Below are 17,898 nucleotides of genomic sequence, written 5' to 3'. Positions count from 1 at the left end.
TGTTATGTGCGGCGGAGGGGAACCTTGCAGCCTTTAAGGTCTGCGTGCCTAGCGTTGAAGGGAGGCCTTTGAGCCCCTTCGGTCTCAGAGACATGCCAGGTCTCAGGGGGAAAGCCTGAGTGAGGGTGGCGCCCTCAATTGGAGGCTTGAGAGGCCCCATGGACCCGGATACCCCACGGAGAGATAAGGCTCTGGTCACCAGCCACAACCCTAGACATCCTGCTCCGCGTCCCGCGGGGACCCTCCGCAAGAAGCCGGGACCTGGTAGTATCGGCCCCACCCTACTCAGGGACCTGGGGCCGTGGCTACGGCCAGGCCAGCTCGGGTCCTTAGTCCCACTTCTGCGATAACAACCGGCTCAGGCAGGAGAGCTAGGCGGGCCACGAGGGGGAGCACAAGCCAAGCCACAGGGGGAGGAAGGGGTTAAATCTCCCTCCTCAGGGTTCTCAGCGCCGGGAGACCGCCCCTTAGGCTCCGCCCCGGCACGCTGACTGGCCCAAGCCTTCCCCGTCCTGCCCGGGGATTGGCCCCTGGGAGCGCGCCTCAGGCCTCGCCCCCGTCCCGGCCCCGCCTTTCGGGCCGCAGCGGCCTCTCGCTCCAGCTGTGAGGACTACCGCCTCTCGGTTTGCCCACCCGCCATGGGGCTGTCGGAAGCACCGGGGTGAGTGCAGGGCGCGGCCCCGGTTCCCAGTGTTCGAGTCCACGAGGCGCGGGCCACCCCTTGGCCCCCGAGCAGGCGACCGGCTTGGGTTAGCTCGGAAGGGGTACCGCCGAGTCCCGAGCAGGCATTTCCCGCCTGCCGCGCCTCGGTTTACCGCTTTGTCGATTTTCTGCAGGCGGCTGCCCAACCGTAGCGAGGGATGGGGCGGGAGCCGGCGCGACCCCAGCCCCTGCGGGCTGTGCGGAAAGCCGCTCGAGCGCCGTCCGAGGGCTAGCGGGGGCCGCCTCCCGGCGGCTGTGTGCAGAGGAGCCTCGGCCCAGGAGGTGCGCCGGTGCGGCGCGTTGGGGCCCGGGACGTGGCTGCTAGAGTGTCCATAGCCGGGGCCTGGGTCCACCCAGGGATGCAACTGGTCCGGGAATGTGCGCTCCGGCCCTTCTGGCCGCTGGGCCCTACTAGAGGGAGGGGTCAAGGATCTAAGCCCCTCCCTCCAAGCACGGGTTCGACGGGGGGAGGGGGAGGGGTGGCGGCAGTGGGAGCCCTTAAAGACCTCGAGTGACTCACAGAGGAGGGGCCACGGGGCTCAAAGATCTCTGTGAGCCGGCAATGCCAAGAGTCTCTGAGGATCGTCCCTGCACCCACTCCACTCCATCCTCCAACGGGGACATCCAGGTTAGGGGCCCTTTCCAGGTGAGCTCCTGCCCCTCGGGTGGGAACCTCACCGTAGGTCAGAGCTTCTCACAGATCAGAACTTTCCTGACAGGTGAAGCCTTTCCCGGCAGGGGAGAGCTTCCCTCCAGGTAAGATTACCCCCTCTGAGATCCATTCCCAGGTGAGAGTTTTCTCCCATTACAGGTGGGAGCCTCCCCCAGGTCAGAGCTTCCCTTAGGTGAGAATACTCTCCAGACGAGAACCTTCCTGGCAGGTGAAAACTTTCCCTGCTAGTGAAAGCTTTCCCCCAGGTAAGCGCTCCCCCTCCAAGAGCTCCTATTCCCAAGTGAGAACTATTTTTGGGACAGCTTCCCCCAGGTAAGAACTGTCCCCCCTTCCCCTCCAGATCTCCTATTCCCAAGTGAGACCTTTTCCCTTAATCAGGTGGTAGCCACTGGGCAGATCAGAGTTTCTCCCCAGGACAGAACTTACCTAGCTGGTGAAAACTTTCCTGTCAGGTGAGAGCTTCTCCTTAGGCGAGATCCTCCTGGAGATCTATTCCCAGGTGAGATTGTCCCCCCTTGAAATGGGGGCTTCTCTTTCCAGGGGGAAAACTCTCCCTCCCGGTGAGAGCCATCCCCTGGCTTTCCCAGATTAGGCCTGAGCTTGTCCAGGTCTACAACCTGGACCCTGTGGCTGGAGGCCCGGGGGCAATCTTAGCCCCAACACTTTCCTTCTCATAGAGCCTTCTCATGTGAAGAGAGACTTGCCTGGTTTGCTGGATTCCTTCTTTGCGTGTGCTCTCAGACAGCATGCGCTGGGCTCGTGGGGCAGCTGGATAAGGACTCGGACTGGACTGGGATTGGCTGGAGAAGAGTTGGGGCTGGGGGGAGGGGGCTGGGAGGGACAGTCAGCCTGGAACCTAGATTGGTGAACACTCAGGGCTGGACTGAAGTGTGGCTTGTGTTCATCCTGCTGCCTCTTTGTGGGAGACTTTGGCCCAGCAAGAGTCTTCCACCAGCCAAAGTTCAGGTACTGCCTGGGCCTGGGCATAGGGCCTGCAGGAGCCAGCTGGGGGGTTGGACCTACCTAGATCTTGGGACCTAGAAAAGTCAGGTGGGTGACTCTGTGGTCCCAGGTGGAGGTCTAGGGGAGGTTGGGCCAGGAGTGCCCTCACTGTGTCTCTGGCCTCACCACCCAGACAGAGGGACACACAGGCACTGCTGTCCACAACGCAGGCAATGGAGCTGAGGAGGCGAGATTACCATGTGGAGCGGCCACTGCTGAACCAAGAACAGCTGGAGGAGCTGGGGAGCCGGAGCTCAGCAACTGGGACCCTCCAATGGCGAACCTGGTTTCGGTAAGGCTGAGGTCGGGGGGACTGGGGGCACTGGCAGGACTCAGGTAGCCCCTGTCTGTGATACCTACCCTTGTGTCCCCAGGTGCTCCCATGCTCGGGCCCGAGCCCTTCTGCTCCAGTACTTCCCAGTTTTGGCCTGGCTACCCCAGTATCCTGTGCGTGACTGGCTTCTGGGTGACTTGTTGTCTGGCCTGAGTGTGGCCATTATGCAGCTACCACAGGGTGAGCCACCCTTGACCTGGAGACTGTACCCTTAACCCTTGGATGATAACCCCGACCCTTCAAGGCCCTGGCCTGTAATCTGTGAACCACTGCCTGCCCCCGCCTTCCCCCACCCCTCCGCCAAAAGCCAGAAACAAGATCCCTGCCCCTGGAACTATGGCCCATGACCCAGGGCTGGGATTTCCTCATCCTTTCAAGACCCTGGCCTCCAAGTCTACATTGCTACCATTCCACCTCCAGGCCTGGCCTATGCCCTCCTGGCTGGACTGCCCCCCGTGTTTGGCCTCTACAGCTCCTTCTATCCTGTCTTTATCTATTTCCTGTTCGGCACTTCCCGGCACATCTCCGTGGGTGAGTGGAGCCAGGAGGATGCCCACATTCCCCACGGAGGACAGGGTGAGGGAGGGCTGAGCAGGGCAAGGAAAGGCAGGGAACAGGGAGGGAGGCATCGACGCCGGGCCAGTGGGAGACTGGCCCAAGGGTCATTCCAGGCAGGACTGGGCCTCTGACCGTGGAGACAGATTCAGGTTACCTAGAGGCCCTGGCCCAGGAGGATATGGGTGGGTGAAGCATCTCAAGGGGCCCAGACTTGGCACAGACCTGAGAGCCTGAGGCAGGCCATGCCCCCTTCCCCATTCCACTTTTCACAGGGGGAGTGGTCCTGAGCCAGTGGATACTGGTGGGACAAGGTAGATGATGCAGGGCCAACATTTCTAGCCACGCTCAAGAGCCTTTGAACTTAGAGTTCATACCTGACTGCTAGCGCTGCCTCTATTTGCACAGCAAGTCTAAGGATATTGGTCTAGAACTGGGTGTCTCCTGGCCTCTCCCTTAAGACCAGGACTCCAGGGCAGGGCAGTGCCCCCTCCCCTTCAGACCACCCTGATCTGCCCCTGTAGGCACCTTTGCTGTCATGTCCGTGATGGTGGGCAGTGTGACAGAATCACTGGCTCCAGATGAAGCCTTCCTGCAGGCCTCGAACTCCACTGTTGATGTGGCGGCCAGAGATGCTGCTCGGGTGCAGGTGGCCTCCACACTCAGTGTCCTTGTTGGCCTCTTCCAGGTGCGGAGCAGTCAGGAGTACAGGCCCCTGACTGCCAGACCCACCCCTCACCCCATTTGCCAGGTCCCCTGAGTGTCTGGCCATCACCATCTTCCTCATCATCATCACTCATCCCCCTCTGCTCCCACCTGCCCTGGGCTCTGCTCCGGCCACCCCTAGGACCCTCTCCTCCCCTGACTGCCCTGTGTACCCCACAGGTGGGGCTGGGCCTGGTCCATTTCGGCTTTGTGGTCACCTATCTGTCAGAGCCTCTGGTCCGAGCCTATACCACAGCCGCGTCTGTGCAGGTCTTCGTCTCGCAGCTCAAGTATGTGTTTGGCCTCCATCTGAGCAGCCGCTCTAGGCCACTGTCCCTCATCTATGTGAGTGAGGGTGGGAGGAGGGAAGGGTGGGTGGGCCCAGGACCTTGAGTGCTGGCTGTGACCCCCCCTCCCCTCAGACAGTACTGGAGGTCTGCTGGAAGCTGCCCCAGACTGTGGTCGGCACCATGGTCACCGCAGTTGTGGCAGGGGTGGTTCTCGTGCTGGTGAAGCTGTTCAATGACAAGCTGCGGCGACAACTGCCCATGCCGCTCCCCGGGGAGCTGCTCACGGTTTGAATTCTGGTGGGGGGGAGGGGGGCAGGGGGAAGGGCAAGTGAGGAGTCCCTGCTGTGTGGGCGTCCCCCAGATAGTTAAAGACTAGTTGGCGTGGGCACTGAGGACTGGGGGGACCACAGCCGACAGCCCCTGACAGCATCTCCCTTTCCCCAAAATGGTGGTGTCCATCTTTTACCCTATCGCTGACTTCTGCCCACCCCTCTGAAGGTTTCGCTTCAGGCCTCTCTCTTTACGCCCAAAGTAATTTCTCCATCCCCCTTAATGGTGGTGCCAGCACCTACCTCCCCTGACTCTGTCCTCTCCCTGCAGCTCATCGGGGCCACAGGCATCTCCTACGGCGTGGGACTGCAGCACAGATTTGGGGTGGATGTCGTGGGCAAAATCCCTGCAGGGTGAGCTCCGGCCCCTGTCAGGTCAGGGAGGGTTGGGTGGCCAGGGCCACAACATTCCTTTGGCCTCACAGATGCCCCTCACAGGCTGGTGCCCCCAGTGGCCCCCAGCCCCCAGCTGTTCGCAAGGCTTGTGGGAAATGCCTTCGCCATCGCTGTGGTTGGTTTCGCCATTGCCATCTCGCTGGGGAAGATCTTCGCCCTGAGGCATGGCTACCGGGTGGACAGCAACCAGGTCTGGGGAATGGGATGTGGGACACGGAGCGGGCAGGTGTACAGAGACCCCAGGGCTTGGGGGGATGGAGTATCAGGTGGGAGACAGGGAAACAGCAAACAGATGTGCTGGGGCCACATGGGGGACTGAGGGTGGGAGAGCAGGACACATGGGACAGTGGCCAAGTCTTTGGGGGCTACTGAGTGCGGATGGAGGTTGGGGATGCATAGGCCTGGACACAGTGACCACGCACTGCTAGTGATGTGTCCTGACACCTGCACTACCCCCCTCAGGAGCTGGTGGCACTTGGCCTCAGTAACCTCATCGGGGGCATCTTTCAGTGCTTCCCTGTGAGCTGCTCTATGTCTCGGAGCCTGGTACAGGAGAGCACCGGGGGCAACACACAGGTGGGCTGCAGGTGTGGGCTGCAGGTGTGCATCTACACACACACTGCTTTGCCTGGGTGGTCCTACCCCCTGCTTTCCCCCCTCCCCCCTACTCCCCCTTCCCCCCTGCTCTCGCCTTCTTCTCCCTTACACTCCAGCCCACTCATCTGCCCGTTCACTCCCACTGTACAGGTGGCTGGAGCCATCTCCTCCCTCTTCATCCTCATTATCATCGTCAAACTTGGAGAACTCTTCCAAGACCTGCCCAAGGTGAGCTGCCATCCCGTACCCAGCCAGGCTTGAGGGCCTTGGCCAGGCCAGGGACTCAGATCAGTCAGTCAGGGCCTGGGTGAAGGGGAGGGATACAGGGTCATGCCCTGTTTTTCAAGCTTGAGATCTCTGGTTGAGATTTGGAGTCGACAGTCAGGGGTAAGAACCTTTGAGAGTCAGACCCAAGTTGTTAGGTTCGGGGGCAGGAGGTTGTTAGTGTCATTCGGGGTCATACCCAGGTGCTTGAGAACAGTCTGGCTCATGCCAGGTGGTCAGGGTTGTCAGCATCCTGCACCTCTCAGTAGCTCCTGGTGACCCTCCCCCTCCCGCAGGCAGTCCTGGCTGCTGTCATCATTGTGAACCTGAAGGGCATGTTGATGCAGTTCACCGACATATGCTCCCTCTGGAAGGCAAATCGAGTGGATCTGGTGAGAGGCCTGGGAGCCCAGGGGTGGGGTCAGGGCCTTCAGCCCCAGTGACCCTTCTAGACTCTGTTGACTACTACCCTTCTGTTTTTAGCTTATCTGGCTGGTGACCTTTGTGGCCACCATCCTGCTGAACCTGGACCTTGGCCTGGCAGTTGCGGTAGTCTTCTCCCTGCTGCTTGTGGTGGTCCGCACACAGCTGTGAGTCACCCCTTTGGTTCCCCCCTCATTCCAGCTGGTGAGGGAGTGAGGTCCACTTTGGTTTCCCCCAGCTTTCCCACATCTTGGGGGGTGACCCAAGGCTCCTTAGAACCCCCTCATTGCCCCCTCTCTTAATGCCCCCCTCTTTTCACACTCTCTCTTTCACAGGCCCCACTACGCTGTCCTGGGGCAGGTGCCAGACACAGATATTTACAGAGATGTGGCAGAGTACTCGGAAGTGAGTGGCAGGGGCTAAGCCAGAGGATGGCGTGGATGGGGTAGGACAGAGGCAGACGGGGCCATCCCTTATCAGGTCCTTGCGTACTTGGCAAGGACACGGGGGTGGGGCGCTAAGGCTGCTTTGGTCCTTGGAATTTCAAGGGAGGAATTTGGGTCTCTGACCCCCATACTCAAGAGTATGGGCCTTAGGGCCTGGGGGAGGAGTCTGTCTTAGAGGCAGCAGTACAAGCCCCATCCTGCAGAGTAGCCCTGGGTCAGGAATGTAGAGGGGTAGGATCTGGGGCACGAGGATGTAGGGGAGACTCTTTGCTGACCTGATCAGTGGGGTTACTGAATCTCCGTCCTTTACCTCCTGAGAAGTCTCATGTCAAGCCCTGGGAACAAAAGTGGGGGCTCTGGGATAAAATGAGCTCATTTTCCCTGATGGAGCCTTGAAGGCTGAGCATAGTATGATGAGGCAGAGTGAGGGAAGGACATGAGTGGAGAAGCTCAGCTGGATGGAAAGGGAGGTGGGGGGTGGCACAGGGACATTGTTCAGGCCCAAAGGCCGAGCAGAGACCTGGAGTGTCATGAGCGGGGTGGGACCCGGGGAAGGCTTGGCTGGGCTGGCAGTTGAAGAGGGTCTCTCTGTCCACATACAGAAAACAGACCCCAGTGCTGGGGTTGGAGACCCAAGCGGAAGCTAAGAGCCATTGAAACCTGGCCTGGGTATTGGCAGAAGGACAGGGGAGATGGGGTGGGAGAGGTTCAGGATGCCCTGGAGGAAGAAGCAGCAGCTCTGACAGGCCCAGCTGAGGGGTCAGGATGACCCCACCAGCTCCTGGGAGGGCATGGCCTACAGACTGGGCCTCTGTTGGCTGGGAAGCAGAGGGTTGATGATGGCAGGTACCGGGGTACACAGGGGAGGAAAGAAAGAGAGCAAGATGCAGCTAGGAGGGACGAGGGCTCAGCCACCCCCAACCTGACCTATCCCCAGGCCAGGGAGGTCCCGGGTGTGAAGGTCTTCCGCTCCTCGGCCACCATGTACTTTGCCAACGCTGAGCTCTACAGTGACATGCTGAAGCAGAGGGTGAGGCCTGGGGTCCACAGGGGGAGGGGCAGAGGGTCTCTCACCTCCCCAGTGTCCACATCCCCTGCCCTGCCCTTTGCTCTAGTGCGGTGTGAACGTGGACCACCTCATCTCCCAGAAGAAGAAACTGCTCAGGAAGCAGGAGCTAAAGCTGAAGCGACTTCAGAAAGAGAATAAGCTCCCGAAACAGGCAGGGGCCCTTCTGACCCCACCCGGCCTTTCTCCCAGCCTCCTGGCTTCTCACCCTCATTCTTCATCCCTCCTCCTCTCTCCCTGATGCCCCCAGTGACCCTGCAGGTCAGGGTTCTGCGGGCAGTCTTGTTTTTCTCCTGCCTCCTAAACCAATGGTGGCATTAACCATCACAGTCCTCTTTCCAAAGTAGCAGAACCCCACAGCCTTCAGCCTGGCTGCCCTGGGTCCCAAGCTTCAGCTCCTAGTCCACCTGCCTGCCCAAAGCCAGGGGACGACACCAGGCCTGTGTGGCCTGGTTGTCATATGACAGCTGGGACACCTCTTTCCTGGCCTAGGCTGCCGCCTCCAAGGGCACTTCCATTTCCATCAATGTCAACACCAGTGTCACAGACATTGAGAGCAACGATGTGGAGGGCTCCAAGGCCAAGGTGAGGCTGGAGGTGGGAGAGGGGCCAACCATGAGCTGCAGGGATGAGAGTGCCCATGTGTGGAGTGGAGTGATGGATCAGATGCTCTACAGGGAGATCTCTAGTGATATGCCATAGAGTTCTGCTTGTGGCTCTCTGGTCTGTAATCTGAGGCCTAGCCAAAGAACTTGAATTTGTGAATTCTACAAGACCCTGCAGTCTGTATTCATGGGCAGAGGGAAGGGATTGGGCATGTGGGAAAAATCTGGGATCAAAGGGGACTGAATCTCAATTAGAGTCTCAGGCAGGACTTCCCTGGCAGGCCAGTGGTTAAGACTCTACGCTCCCAGTGCAGGGGCCATGGGTTCCATCCCTGGTCAGGGAAGTTTCACATGCCGTGCGGCGCCCCCCTCCCCACAAAAAAGACTCAGGCAGTGTGCCAGGATATCTGTGTGTGCGCGTGTGTCCGTGTGTCTCTTTTGGTTTGTCCCCATCCTCAGTCAGTCACTCTGGCTAACTGAGGATGGGGTGTGGTCTCTGATGCCCTTCCTTCTTAAGTGTCCCTATTAAGTATGGGCCCAGGAAGTAACAGAGCAGTAGATGCGTGTCTGTGTGTACTCCCGGAGTCTGGGCACCCTCCCCTGTGTGTCCCCATGTGTCTCTCCTGTCTTTACATACAGGCTCCCTGTCTCCATATCCTCATGTGTCCACTGCATGCCCCATATACGTGGCCGTTTACACGTCTGATCCTGTGTGTCTCTGCACGTCTGTGTATGTTCCCTGCCTTCACCCACCGTGGGCGGCCCTTGCAGTGTGTCTGGTTTCCCAGCAGGTGAGCGCAGGGACTGAGCTAGAGGATACAGCAGCCAGGGGTCAAGAAGATGCCAAGGCCCCAGACACGTCCTCACTGAAGACCCTGGGCCTGCCTCAGCCAGATTTCCACAGCCTCATCCTGGACCTGAGCTCCCTTTCCTTCGTGGACACTGTGTGTCTCAAGAGCCTGAAGAATGTAAGGGGCTGGGGGCACCCCTAAGAAGGGCCTTGGGGGAGGACAAGGCCCTTCAGCCCTGACCCCATAACTAGCTCCAAGAGCCCTCTGAGCCTAACCCCCAACCCTCTGAGCTCCCCCTCTGAACTCCCTTCCCCCCCAGCCTGCCCAAGTCCCCCTTCGGAGCCCCTGAGCCTCCCTCTGAGTCTGGCCCCCTTTTCTGCTGCAGATTTTCCGTGACTTCCGGGAGATCGAGGTGGAGGTGTACATGGCCGCCTGCCACTGTGCGTGGGGTGGACACAGCAAGAGCAGTCCTGGGAGGGGGTGGGGATTCTGGCCAAAGAATCTGCCAGGCAGCACAAGGAAAAAGTCTTTCTCTGAAACTGGAGGTCAGAGGTGTCCTGGGAGGGAGGGGTCAAGGGTCAAGAGTTGGGGTTTAGCTATAAGCCTCAGGGGTGGTGGTCAGGGTGACATTCCGCCAGTGCCTGGGTGTTCCTGGGGGTTCTGCGGGTCAGGGGAGACCAACTCCTTGCCTACAGCTCCCGTGGTCACGCAGCTTGAGGCGGGGCACTTCTTCGATGCATCTATCACCAAGCAGCATCTCTTTGCCTCTGTCCACGATGCTGTCATCTTTGCACTCCAACACCCAAGGTCCAGCCCCGTCAACCCTGTTTTGGTGAGCTGACCTCTGTTGCTGAGCTCTTTTTGTTTATCTACTGCTTGTCCCATCCTGACCCCATTTCCAGGAAGTCCACCCTTCCTGGATGGCTCTGACTAGCTCTGCCCCCAGTGGATCCACTGCCTTCCCCTCCTGCCTTTAGAGGAAGCTGCTCCCGGGGGAGGGGGTAGTACGTGTCCTTCAGAAACTGACAGGAGCCTCTCCTCCTCTCCCTGCCCAGGTTACCAAACTCTGACCGTGCTGCCACCCTGCCTGAGACTGCCCACCTCTGGAGGTTGCGACCGGTTACCCGTGAGGACCCCCTACCCCTGGGCTGCCTCCAGATGTCACCCAGGAGTCCCCTCCATACGCACGCACATAACTCAGGGATGGAGGTTCTGGGACTCCAAGTTCAGTGCTCTAGGCCTGGGATAAGGCACTGGCCAAGTTGGAGGAGCATGCATGTTTTTAGCCTCAGGAATAAAGATTTGTTTGCCCAATGCCAGGCTCTGCTGTGGCTTGGTGGGGCCTTGGCAGGGGCAAGGGTATAGTCCATAGCCCTGGCTCCTGACCCTTCTTGTGCCCCAAAATGGGAATTGGGGTTGGAAGCTGGGGGGAAAGTTCGGGGAGGGCAGGGTCAGGCAGGGGGAGTGTGGAGCAGGAGGGAGAGCTTCGGGGCTAGGCCCAGGGAGGGGGGCGTCCCAGGTCCAAGTTCCTCCCCAGCCAGGCACAGCCCTCGGCACCTGTGTCCTCAGCTGTAATCAGAGCTGCTTCTCAGGAATGACCTGTTCTCAGGGACCCCTGATGAGGTGCAGGGCAGGCCTGGCGCTACTGGGCAGCCCCTGGAGGGTGTGGTGTGAACACCTGAGCAACCAGCTGAGGAAGCACAGGGTATTCACAGGTGTTGCCGGTCTGCACTGAGAAGTAAGAATATGGGAATTCCCTGGCAGTCTAGTGATTAGGACTCAACGCTTTCACTGTCAAGGGTGAGGGTTCGATCGATCCCTGGTTGGGGAACTAAGATCCCACAAGCAGCATGGTGCAACCAGAAGAAAAAAAAAAAGAAAAGAAAAGAAAGGAAAGAATGTGCATGATTGATTTACCTGGGAAAAATGCTTATTTGTATAATTAGATCACCTGGGCTTTGCAGGTCACCGTCAGCCAAGAACCACGTGTTGATTTCTACCATAAAACACCAGCATCTGGGCATGTGGCCCAGTGGGCAGCAATGGGCCTTCACGCCAGCTAATACTGAGTGACTGGAGGCCAGGGTGGGGGGGTCGAACCTTTCTAGGCCTCCGTATCCTCATCAGGAGAGCAGGAATGGTAATAGTGCCCACTTCATGGGTTCCTCAATGAGTATTAAATGAGTAAATGCCACAAACAGCTTGCAACAGTGCTGGGCTCACGTCACCTGCCGAAACAAGTGAGCCTGCCATTCGCAGGTCCCGACCAGGTCCTGGGCTCTGTGCTGGACCAGTGGACAGAGGCTGTCCTGCCCTGCAAGTCACAGAGGCACCCCTTGCCTGGCTGTTTCTACCCTGGCCTGTGTCACTGCCCTGCTCTGTGTTCGCAAATCATCTGTCCTTTCCCCACCCCCAAAACCTTGCCCAGGAAGTCAGGGCCCTTTGTCACACTGCCTCCAGACACCAGGAACAGCGCCGGGCACAAGGAAGTGCTTGGTAAATACTGGTTAAGTGATCCTATGTACTGGAGTGGAAGGTAAACCTCAAACGTGAACTTGCAGATACAGGCAGACCTTGTTTTATTGCACTTCACCGATACTGTGTTTTTTACAAATTGAAAGTTTATGGCAACCCTGAGTCAATCAAGTCTTTTGGTGCCATTTTTCCAACATCATTTGCTCACTGCATGTCGCTGTCACATTGTGGTAATTCTCAAAGTATTTCAAACTTTTTCATTATTATTTGTTAGGAGGATCTGTGATCAGTGATCTTTGATGTTACTACTGTGACTCGCTGAAGGCTCAGATGATGGTTAGCAATTTTTAGCAATAAAGTGTTTTTTTAAATTAAGGTATGTACTTTTTTTTAGACATAATGCTACTGCACGCTTAATAGACTACAGTGTAGTGTAAACATAACTTTTATATGCACCGGGAAACTGAAAAATTTGTGCAACTCGCTTTATTGTGGTGGTCTAGAACCAAAGCACAGTATCTCCAAGGTATACCTGTACTTGGAAATGCTTTGAAGAAAATGAAACAGGGTCAGGAATTCCCTGGCAGTCCAGTGGTTAAGACTCTGCGCTTCCATTGCAGGGCGCATGGATTCAATCCCTGGTCGGGGAACTAAGATCCCACATGCCACAATGCGGCCAAATAAATAAATAAAACAGGGTCACGTGAAAGAGAAGGGACTGTGTTACCCAGGATGGTCATGGGAGGGAGACTCAGGGAGCAGGTGACACTTGAGCTGAAATGCAGCTGTGAGAGTTCTCTTTCTAGGACAGTGCTCCTAGTGTAGGGAACAGCAGGTGTGTTCAAGGAACACCAGGGAGGCCTACAAGAGGCAGGAGGGGAGACCAGAGCACAGAGCACCTCACAGGCCAGGGTGAGCCTTCAGGCTTTATTCAGAGTGCGCACCCACATTTTTGAGTGCTCACTGTGCTGCGATGTGGACCACGGGGCTGAGTCTGGGCATAGGGGAGCAGGGAGCAGCTGTGTGTGCTTAGCTTGGTTGGCCTGGGGTTGGTGCTGCCACTGGTGGAGAGCATATTAGATGTATATTAGATGAGGAGGAGGGAGAGGGGGAAGGAGGCATTCTTTCATTCCTGGGCCCCAAGCCTGCCCTCCTCCCTGCCCTGGAATCCCGCCCCACCCACCCCGCCCCATATTTTCTGGCCAGGCCACCCCTCCTGAAAGCCATGGGCCCAGCTGGAACCTACTGCCTCACCTGCCCCTGGGGGAGGAGTGTTTGCCCGTTGCCAGGCGCCCAGGTTCCGGCCCCTAGTACTGGCAGCAGTCATGCTGCACGCACAGTCCTTCCTGCCATGGCTGCTTCTGCTAGCAATGCCTGTCCGCACCCACACCTGGTCACGGCCCCTGTGGTACCAGGTGGGGCTGGACTTACAGCCCTGGGGGTGCCAGCCAAACAGCCTGGAGGGTTGCAAGGGCATCCTGGGGTGTCCTGGCCATTGGATGGCCCTGGGGGTGAACCGCATCTACCCAGTGGCTGGGGTCACCGTCGCCACTACCATGATGCTGATGCTCAGCCGTGCGGTGATGCAACGGCGGCGCTCACAGGCCACTAAGAGTGAGGTGAGCATGGCACTGCTCTGTCCCCACAGCCTCCTACTTCTGTTCATACCCAATGAGCTCATAATTCTCTACCCATCCTCCCACTCATGTCTTCTGGGCCTCCTGCTACCCCTCCCCCTGCCCCTGCCCCATCACTCACACCCCAGCGTCCCTACATCTGTCCACACCCAACAGTCCCTGGCCATTTCCCATGGGTAGTACCCTGCCCCATCCTCCCTCTTTAATATCCCTATTCCTCATCCAGCCTCCATGGGCCCCATGACCATACTAGGCCACAACAGACGCTCCGCGATCCTCCATCACCCTAAGTCCCCTTTCCCACCACACCTCTGTCCTGTTCCTCTGTTCTCACTCCTGCCTTTTGGTCCTATCCTCAGCATCCGCAGGTGACGGCTAACCCCTGTGCACCCTGGAAACGACGGGCCCCGATCTCAGACCGTGCCCTACTCCTTGGGGTCCTGCATATGCTGGATGCCCTCCTGGTCCATATTGAGGGCCATCTGCAGCGTCTAGCCTCCCAGCAGCGAACCCAAATAAAGGGGACTCCTGCCCAGAGCGGGTGACCCAACATACTCCTCTCTTTGCCTGGTGGCTTGTTGGGGCGGGGATGGCCTGAGGCTCTGGGCCAGGCTCAGGTCTGTGTGTCTTATTCTCTCCAGGCCTGTCTGGACCCTGTGCCCCTTTTCTACTTTTAGAGCCAGCACACCCATCGAGGCCTCGGTGCCCATCGATGGCTGGGCAGGTGGGGCCCAGGCTGGCTCACCCTGCTCCATTGCCCACACCAACTGACCCCTCCTCTCTAGGGATCCCACTCATAAATACAACTGCTCCTCTGGGGCTCCTCAGGGGCCCCCAGTGTGGTGGGAGAAGACTTGGCCATCAGGGCAGATGTGGGTGGTCCAGAGAGGGCAGCCCAGAGGTGACCACCTGGCTGAGTCAGGAGCTAGGGCTCCTGGTTGAGCCTGTGGGGCCTGAGCTGGGGCTGGGGGTAGAGGGAGGGCCCTGGCTGCCTTCATCTTTGTGACATCTCAAACATGCTTTGGCACCTAAGTGGCCCTTGCTCTAAAGCCCCTGGAAGTGGGATGAGGGCTGAACCTCCCCAAAGGGGCCCTCACCTGCTTCCTCCCTTCCTTCTACCATAGGCATCAGGATCTGCTGATGAACAGAACAGGCTCCTCCCTCACCCACTCACAAATAGGGGAGGGTAGAGGTGGTGATGAAGCAGACTCAAAAACTCAATTCCTCTGCAGAGAGTTGTGCTGAGCCAGTTGGAGTAGGGCAGGTGTGGGCTGACTGCTGGGACCTGAAGGGTGAGTGGGGTGATGAGAGGAGGGGGAGAGTGCTCCAGTCAGAAGGATAAGCACATACAAGGGCCAGGTGGGGAAAGAGACCTTGACCTCTTCCATGAACCATAAGATGGTCAGGATTTCAAGGAAAAGAAGGAATTCTGGAACACAGGAGAGGGCAGGCTGGGAAGAGACAGGAGTTGGTGTCTCCTAGGGAGGCTGTGGTAGGCAGGATAATGGCCCTCAAGATGTCCTTGAAGTCTGTGAATATTTTACAGTCCATGGCAAAGAGGATTTTGCAGATGGAATTAAGTTAAAGACATTAAAATGGGAAGATTATTCTGGATTATTTTGGTGGGCCCAGTGTAATTTCATGAGCCCTTAAAAGTGGAAGAGGAGGGCAGGAGAGTTGGTCGGATTCAAAGTGTGAGAGGTACTAATAATCCTCTGCTGCTGGCTTTGAAGGTGGTAGAAGAGATCTTCCACCACCCAAAGATCCAAGGAATTCAGATGGCCTCTAGAAGCTGGGAATGACCCTTGGGTGATAGGCAGCAAGAAAACAGAAACCTCAGTCCTTCAACCACTATGATCTAACTTCTGCCAATAAACTGAATGACAAAGGGCACATTCTCCCCTAGAACCTCCAGAAAGGAACACAGCCCTGCTAATGTCTTGATTTTAGCCCAATGACATCCATGTTGGATTTTGGGTCTACAGAGCTGTGAGATAATAAATTTGTTTTGTTCTAAGCCATTAAGTCTGTGGTGATTTGTTATGGCAGCAATAGAAAACTACTAAGTATTGGTATCAAGAGTGAGAGGTACTGCTGTAACAAATCCTAAAAATGTGGAAATGGCTTTGGAATTGGGCAGTGAGCAAAGTCTGGAAGAATGTCAGGGAGCATAACAGAAAAAGCCAAAACTACCTTCAAACAACTGTTAGCAGAAATTTGGACATTAAGAATGCTGCCATTGAGGGCTCAGAAGAAAATTAGGAACATGTTATTGGAAACCAGGAGTAAAAGGAATCTTTGTTAAATAGTTGTGGGAAGCTTAGTGGAATCATAACCCGTATTTGGATGGAAAGCAGAACTTGTAAATGATGAACTTTAATATTTAGCAGAAAAAATTTCCAAGTGAAGTGCTGAAGGTGCCACCTGATTTCTTCTTGCTGAAAAACATTGCTGAAAGAAATTTTAAAAGACCTAATAGAAAGACATTCCATGTTCTTTGATTGGAGGACTTAATACTGTTAAAATGGCAATACTACCCAAAGTGGTCTACAGATTCAGTGTAATCCCAGTGAAAATCCCAATGGTGTTTTATAAGAGAAATAGAAAAACCCATCCTAAAATTTATATGGAATCTCAAGGGACCCTGAATAGCCAAAACGATCTTGGAAAAGAAGAACAAAGTTGGAGGACTCAAACTTTCTGATTTCCAAAATGTACTACAAAGGCACTGTAATCAAAACAGTGTGGTGCTGGCATAGGAATAGACATATAGACCAATGAAATAGAATAGAAAGCCCAGAAATAAACCTTCACATATATATTCAGTTGATTTTCAACAAGAGTGCAGAGACCATTTAATGGGGAAAAGATAGTCTTTTCAAAAAATGGTGCTGAGAAAACTGAATATCCACATGCAAAAGAATGAAGTTGGACCCTTACCTTACATCATATACAAAATTAAGTAAAAAGATCAAAGATTTAAATTTAAAAGTTAAAACTATAAAACTTTTAGAAGAAAACATAGATGGAAATCTTCATAATCTTGGAGAAGGCAATGATTTCTTAAGTATGACATTAAAAGAACAGGTAACAAAAGAAAAAATAGATAAATTGTACTTCATCAAAATAAAAAATTTGTGCATCATAGAACACTATTAAGAGAGTAAAAAGACAGCTCACAAAATGGAAGAAAATATTTGCAAATCATATATCTGAGGAGGGACTAATATCCAGAATACCTAAAGAATTCCTACAACTCAACAACAAAAAAACAAACAAATTCAAAAATGGGCAAAGGACTTGAATAGACATTGTCTAAAGAAGATATACAAATGGCCAATAACCACATGAAAAGATGCTTAACATCACTAGTCATTATGGAAATACAAATCAAAACCACGAGATATCATGTCACCCCCATTAGGATGGCTATTGGAGAATAACAAATATTGGTGGGAATGTAGAGAAATTAGAACACTTTTGCATTGCTGGCAGGAATGTAAAATGGTACAGCCACTACAGAAAACTGCTTGGTGGTTCCTCAAAAAGCTAAAAATATAATTACCATATGAGCCAGCAATTCCCCTTCTAGGTAAATACCAAAATAATTGAAAGCAGCATCTCAAACAGATGCTTGTATGCCAGTGAGTGTTCGTCGTAGCATTATTCACAATAGCCAAAAGGTAGAAACAGCCCATGTCCACCAACAGATAAATAGATAAACATCATGCTAAGTGAAATAAACCAACGATAAAAGGACAATGTTGAAAGATAAACTGAGGCATGTTTAAAAATTTTAAGTTATTTGAGCAAAAATTGATTCAAATCAGGCACATCCAATCTAGCAGGTAGAAAAGAACTCCAAGGTGCTGAACAAAAATGAAAGCTTTTGGGCTTTCCTGGTGGCTCAGTGGTTGAGAGTCCGCCTGCCAATGAAGGGGACATGGGTTCGTGCCCCGGTCCGGGAAGATCTCACATGCTGCGGAGCGGCTAGGCCCGTGAGCCATGGCCGCTGAGCCTGCATGTCCAGAGCCTGTGCTCCACAACGGAGAGGCCACAGCAGTGAGAGGCCTGCGTACCGAAAAAAAAAAAGAAAGAAAGAAAGATTTTGATAGGCAAAAGGGAGTGGGAACAAGGATACTATAGTAGGCAGAAAAAGCAGGTTGGTTATTGCAAAGTTACTTTCCTTTAGGGCATGTCACAGTATAACACGCAGATGACCTGATCAAATAGTGTTGATCAGAAGATTCCTGACTGACTGGTTTAAGATTCCATTTCTGGGAGAGCCCAACTAAAATTAAGACTTGGTTTGGTGGCATGGGGCTTAGCATAAGCGACTCTATTTTGGGCCTTTTATTTTTTTAACAACAAAACTCTATGATCCCAGTTATATGAGGTACCTAGAACAGTCAAGTTCATAGAGACAGAAAGTAGAATAGAGGTTGTCAGAGATTTGAGGAAGGGGGAAATGGCGAGTTATTGCTTAATGGATATAGAATTTCTGTTTGAGATGAGGAAAAAGTTTTGAAAGTAGACTAGATAGTGATAATGGTTGCACAACTTTTTTTTTTTTTTTTTGGCTGCACTATGAGGCTTGCGGGATCTTAG

The 17,898-nt window shown here is 54.7% G+C and overlaps 2 protein-coding genes across 13 annotated transcripts; both read left to right on the top strand.

Annotated features, from left to right (window-relative positions):
• The first annotated feature begins 578 nt into the window (after positions 1 to 578).
• SLC26A6 (solute carrier family 26 member 6) lies at positions 579 to 10,631 on the top strand. Of its 12 annotated transcripts, none has more exons than XM_029243359.1 (21): positions 579 to 661; positions 1,514 to 1,620; positions 2,511 to 2,669; positions 2,752 to 2,891; positions 3,132 to 3,242; positions 3,791 to 3,954; positions 4,152 to 4,316; positions 4,394 to 4,546; positions 4,862 to 4,944; positions 5,029 to 5,176; positions 5,449 to 5,562; positions 5,734 to 5,811; positions 6,144 to 6,239; positions 6,331 to 6,437; positions 6,606 to 6,675; positions 7,654 to 7,746; positions 7,832 to 7,936; positions 8,275 to 8,367; positions 9,176 to 9,355; positions 9,874 to 10,010; positions 10,234 to 10,631. In XM_029243359.1, the coding sequence occupies exons 3-21, from the start codon at positions 2,551 to 2,553 to the stop codon at positions 10,541 to 10,543; spliced, it is 2,466 nt and encodes an 821-aa protein (XP_029099192.1). In that variant the 5' UTR covers positions 579 to 661; positions 1,514 to 1,620; positions 2,511 to 2,550; the 3' UTR covers positions 10,544 to 10,631. The 12 variants fall into 12 exon arrangements, with proteins under 12 accessions (XP_029099192.1, XP_029099195.1, XP_029099188.1 ...); XM_029243362.1 differs by lacking the exon at positions 1,514 to 1,620 and adding an exon at positions 9,564 to 9,618 and having other exon boundaries at positions 590 to 661; positions 10,234 to 10,489; XM_029243363.1 differs by lacking the exon at positions 1,514 to 1,620 and adding an exon at positions 9,564 to 9,618 and having other exon boundaries at positions 639 to 661; positions 9,179 to 9,355; positions 10,234 to 10,485.
• A 2,340-nt stretch (positions 10,632 to 12,971) lies between these two features.
• Positions 12,972 to 13,857, top strand: TMEM89 (transmembrane protein 89). Its single transcript, XM_029241639.1, has 2 exons — positions 12,972 to 13,272; positions 13,650 to 13,857. The coding sequence occupies exons 1-2, from the start codon at positions 12,979 to 12,981 to the stop codon at positions 13,833 to 13,835; spliced, it is 480 nt and encodes a 159-aa protein (XP_029097472.1). The 5' UTR covers positions 12,972 to 12,978; the 3' UTR covers positions 13,836 to 13,857.
• The last annotated feature ends 4,041 nt before the right edge of the window (positions 13,858 to 17,898 follow it).

Source organism: Monodon monoceros, unplaced genomic scaffold (genome assembly GCF_005190385.1).
Source record: "Monodon monoceros isolate NGI ecotype Baffin Bay Population unplaced genomic scaffold, NGI_Narwhal_1 Super_Scaffold_3, whole genome shotgun sequence".
NCBI lineage: Eukaryota > Metazoa > Chordata > Mammalia > Artiodactyla > Monodontidae > Monodon > Monodon monoceros.
The sequence above is the reverse complement of the archived record's forward strand: the minus strand, read 5'-3'. Positions and strand labels throughout refer to the sequence as shown.

What these genes read in the sequence shown, in the direction of transcription:
- SLC26A6 (XM_029243352.1), top strand. Translation starts at nt 639, where the DNA reads ATGGGGCTGTCGGAAGCACCGGG. An exon ending in CATTATGCAGCTACCACAGG is followed by an intron (nt 2,892 to 3,131) that starts GTGAGCCACCCT and finishes TTCCACCTCCAG; the next exon opens with GCCTGGCCTATGCCCTCCTG. An exon ending in GCACCGGGGGCAACACACAG is followed by an intron (nt 5,563 to 5,733) that starts GTGGGCTGCAGG and finishes CCCACTGTACAG; the next exon opens with GTGGCTGGAGCCATCTCCTC.
- TMEM89 (XM_029241639.1), top strand. Translation starts at nt 12,979, where the DNA reads ATGCTGCACGCACAGTCCTTCCTGCCATGGCTGCTTCTGCTAGCAATG. An exon ending in CACAGGCCACTAAGAGTGAG is followed by an intron (nt 13,273 to 13,649) that starts GTGAGCATGGCA and finishes TCCTATCCTCAG; the next exon opens with CATCCGCAGGTGACGGCTAA.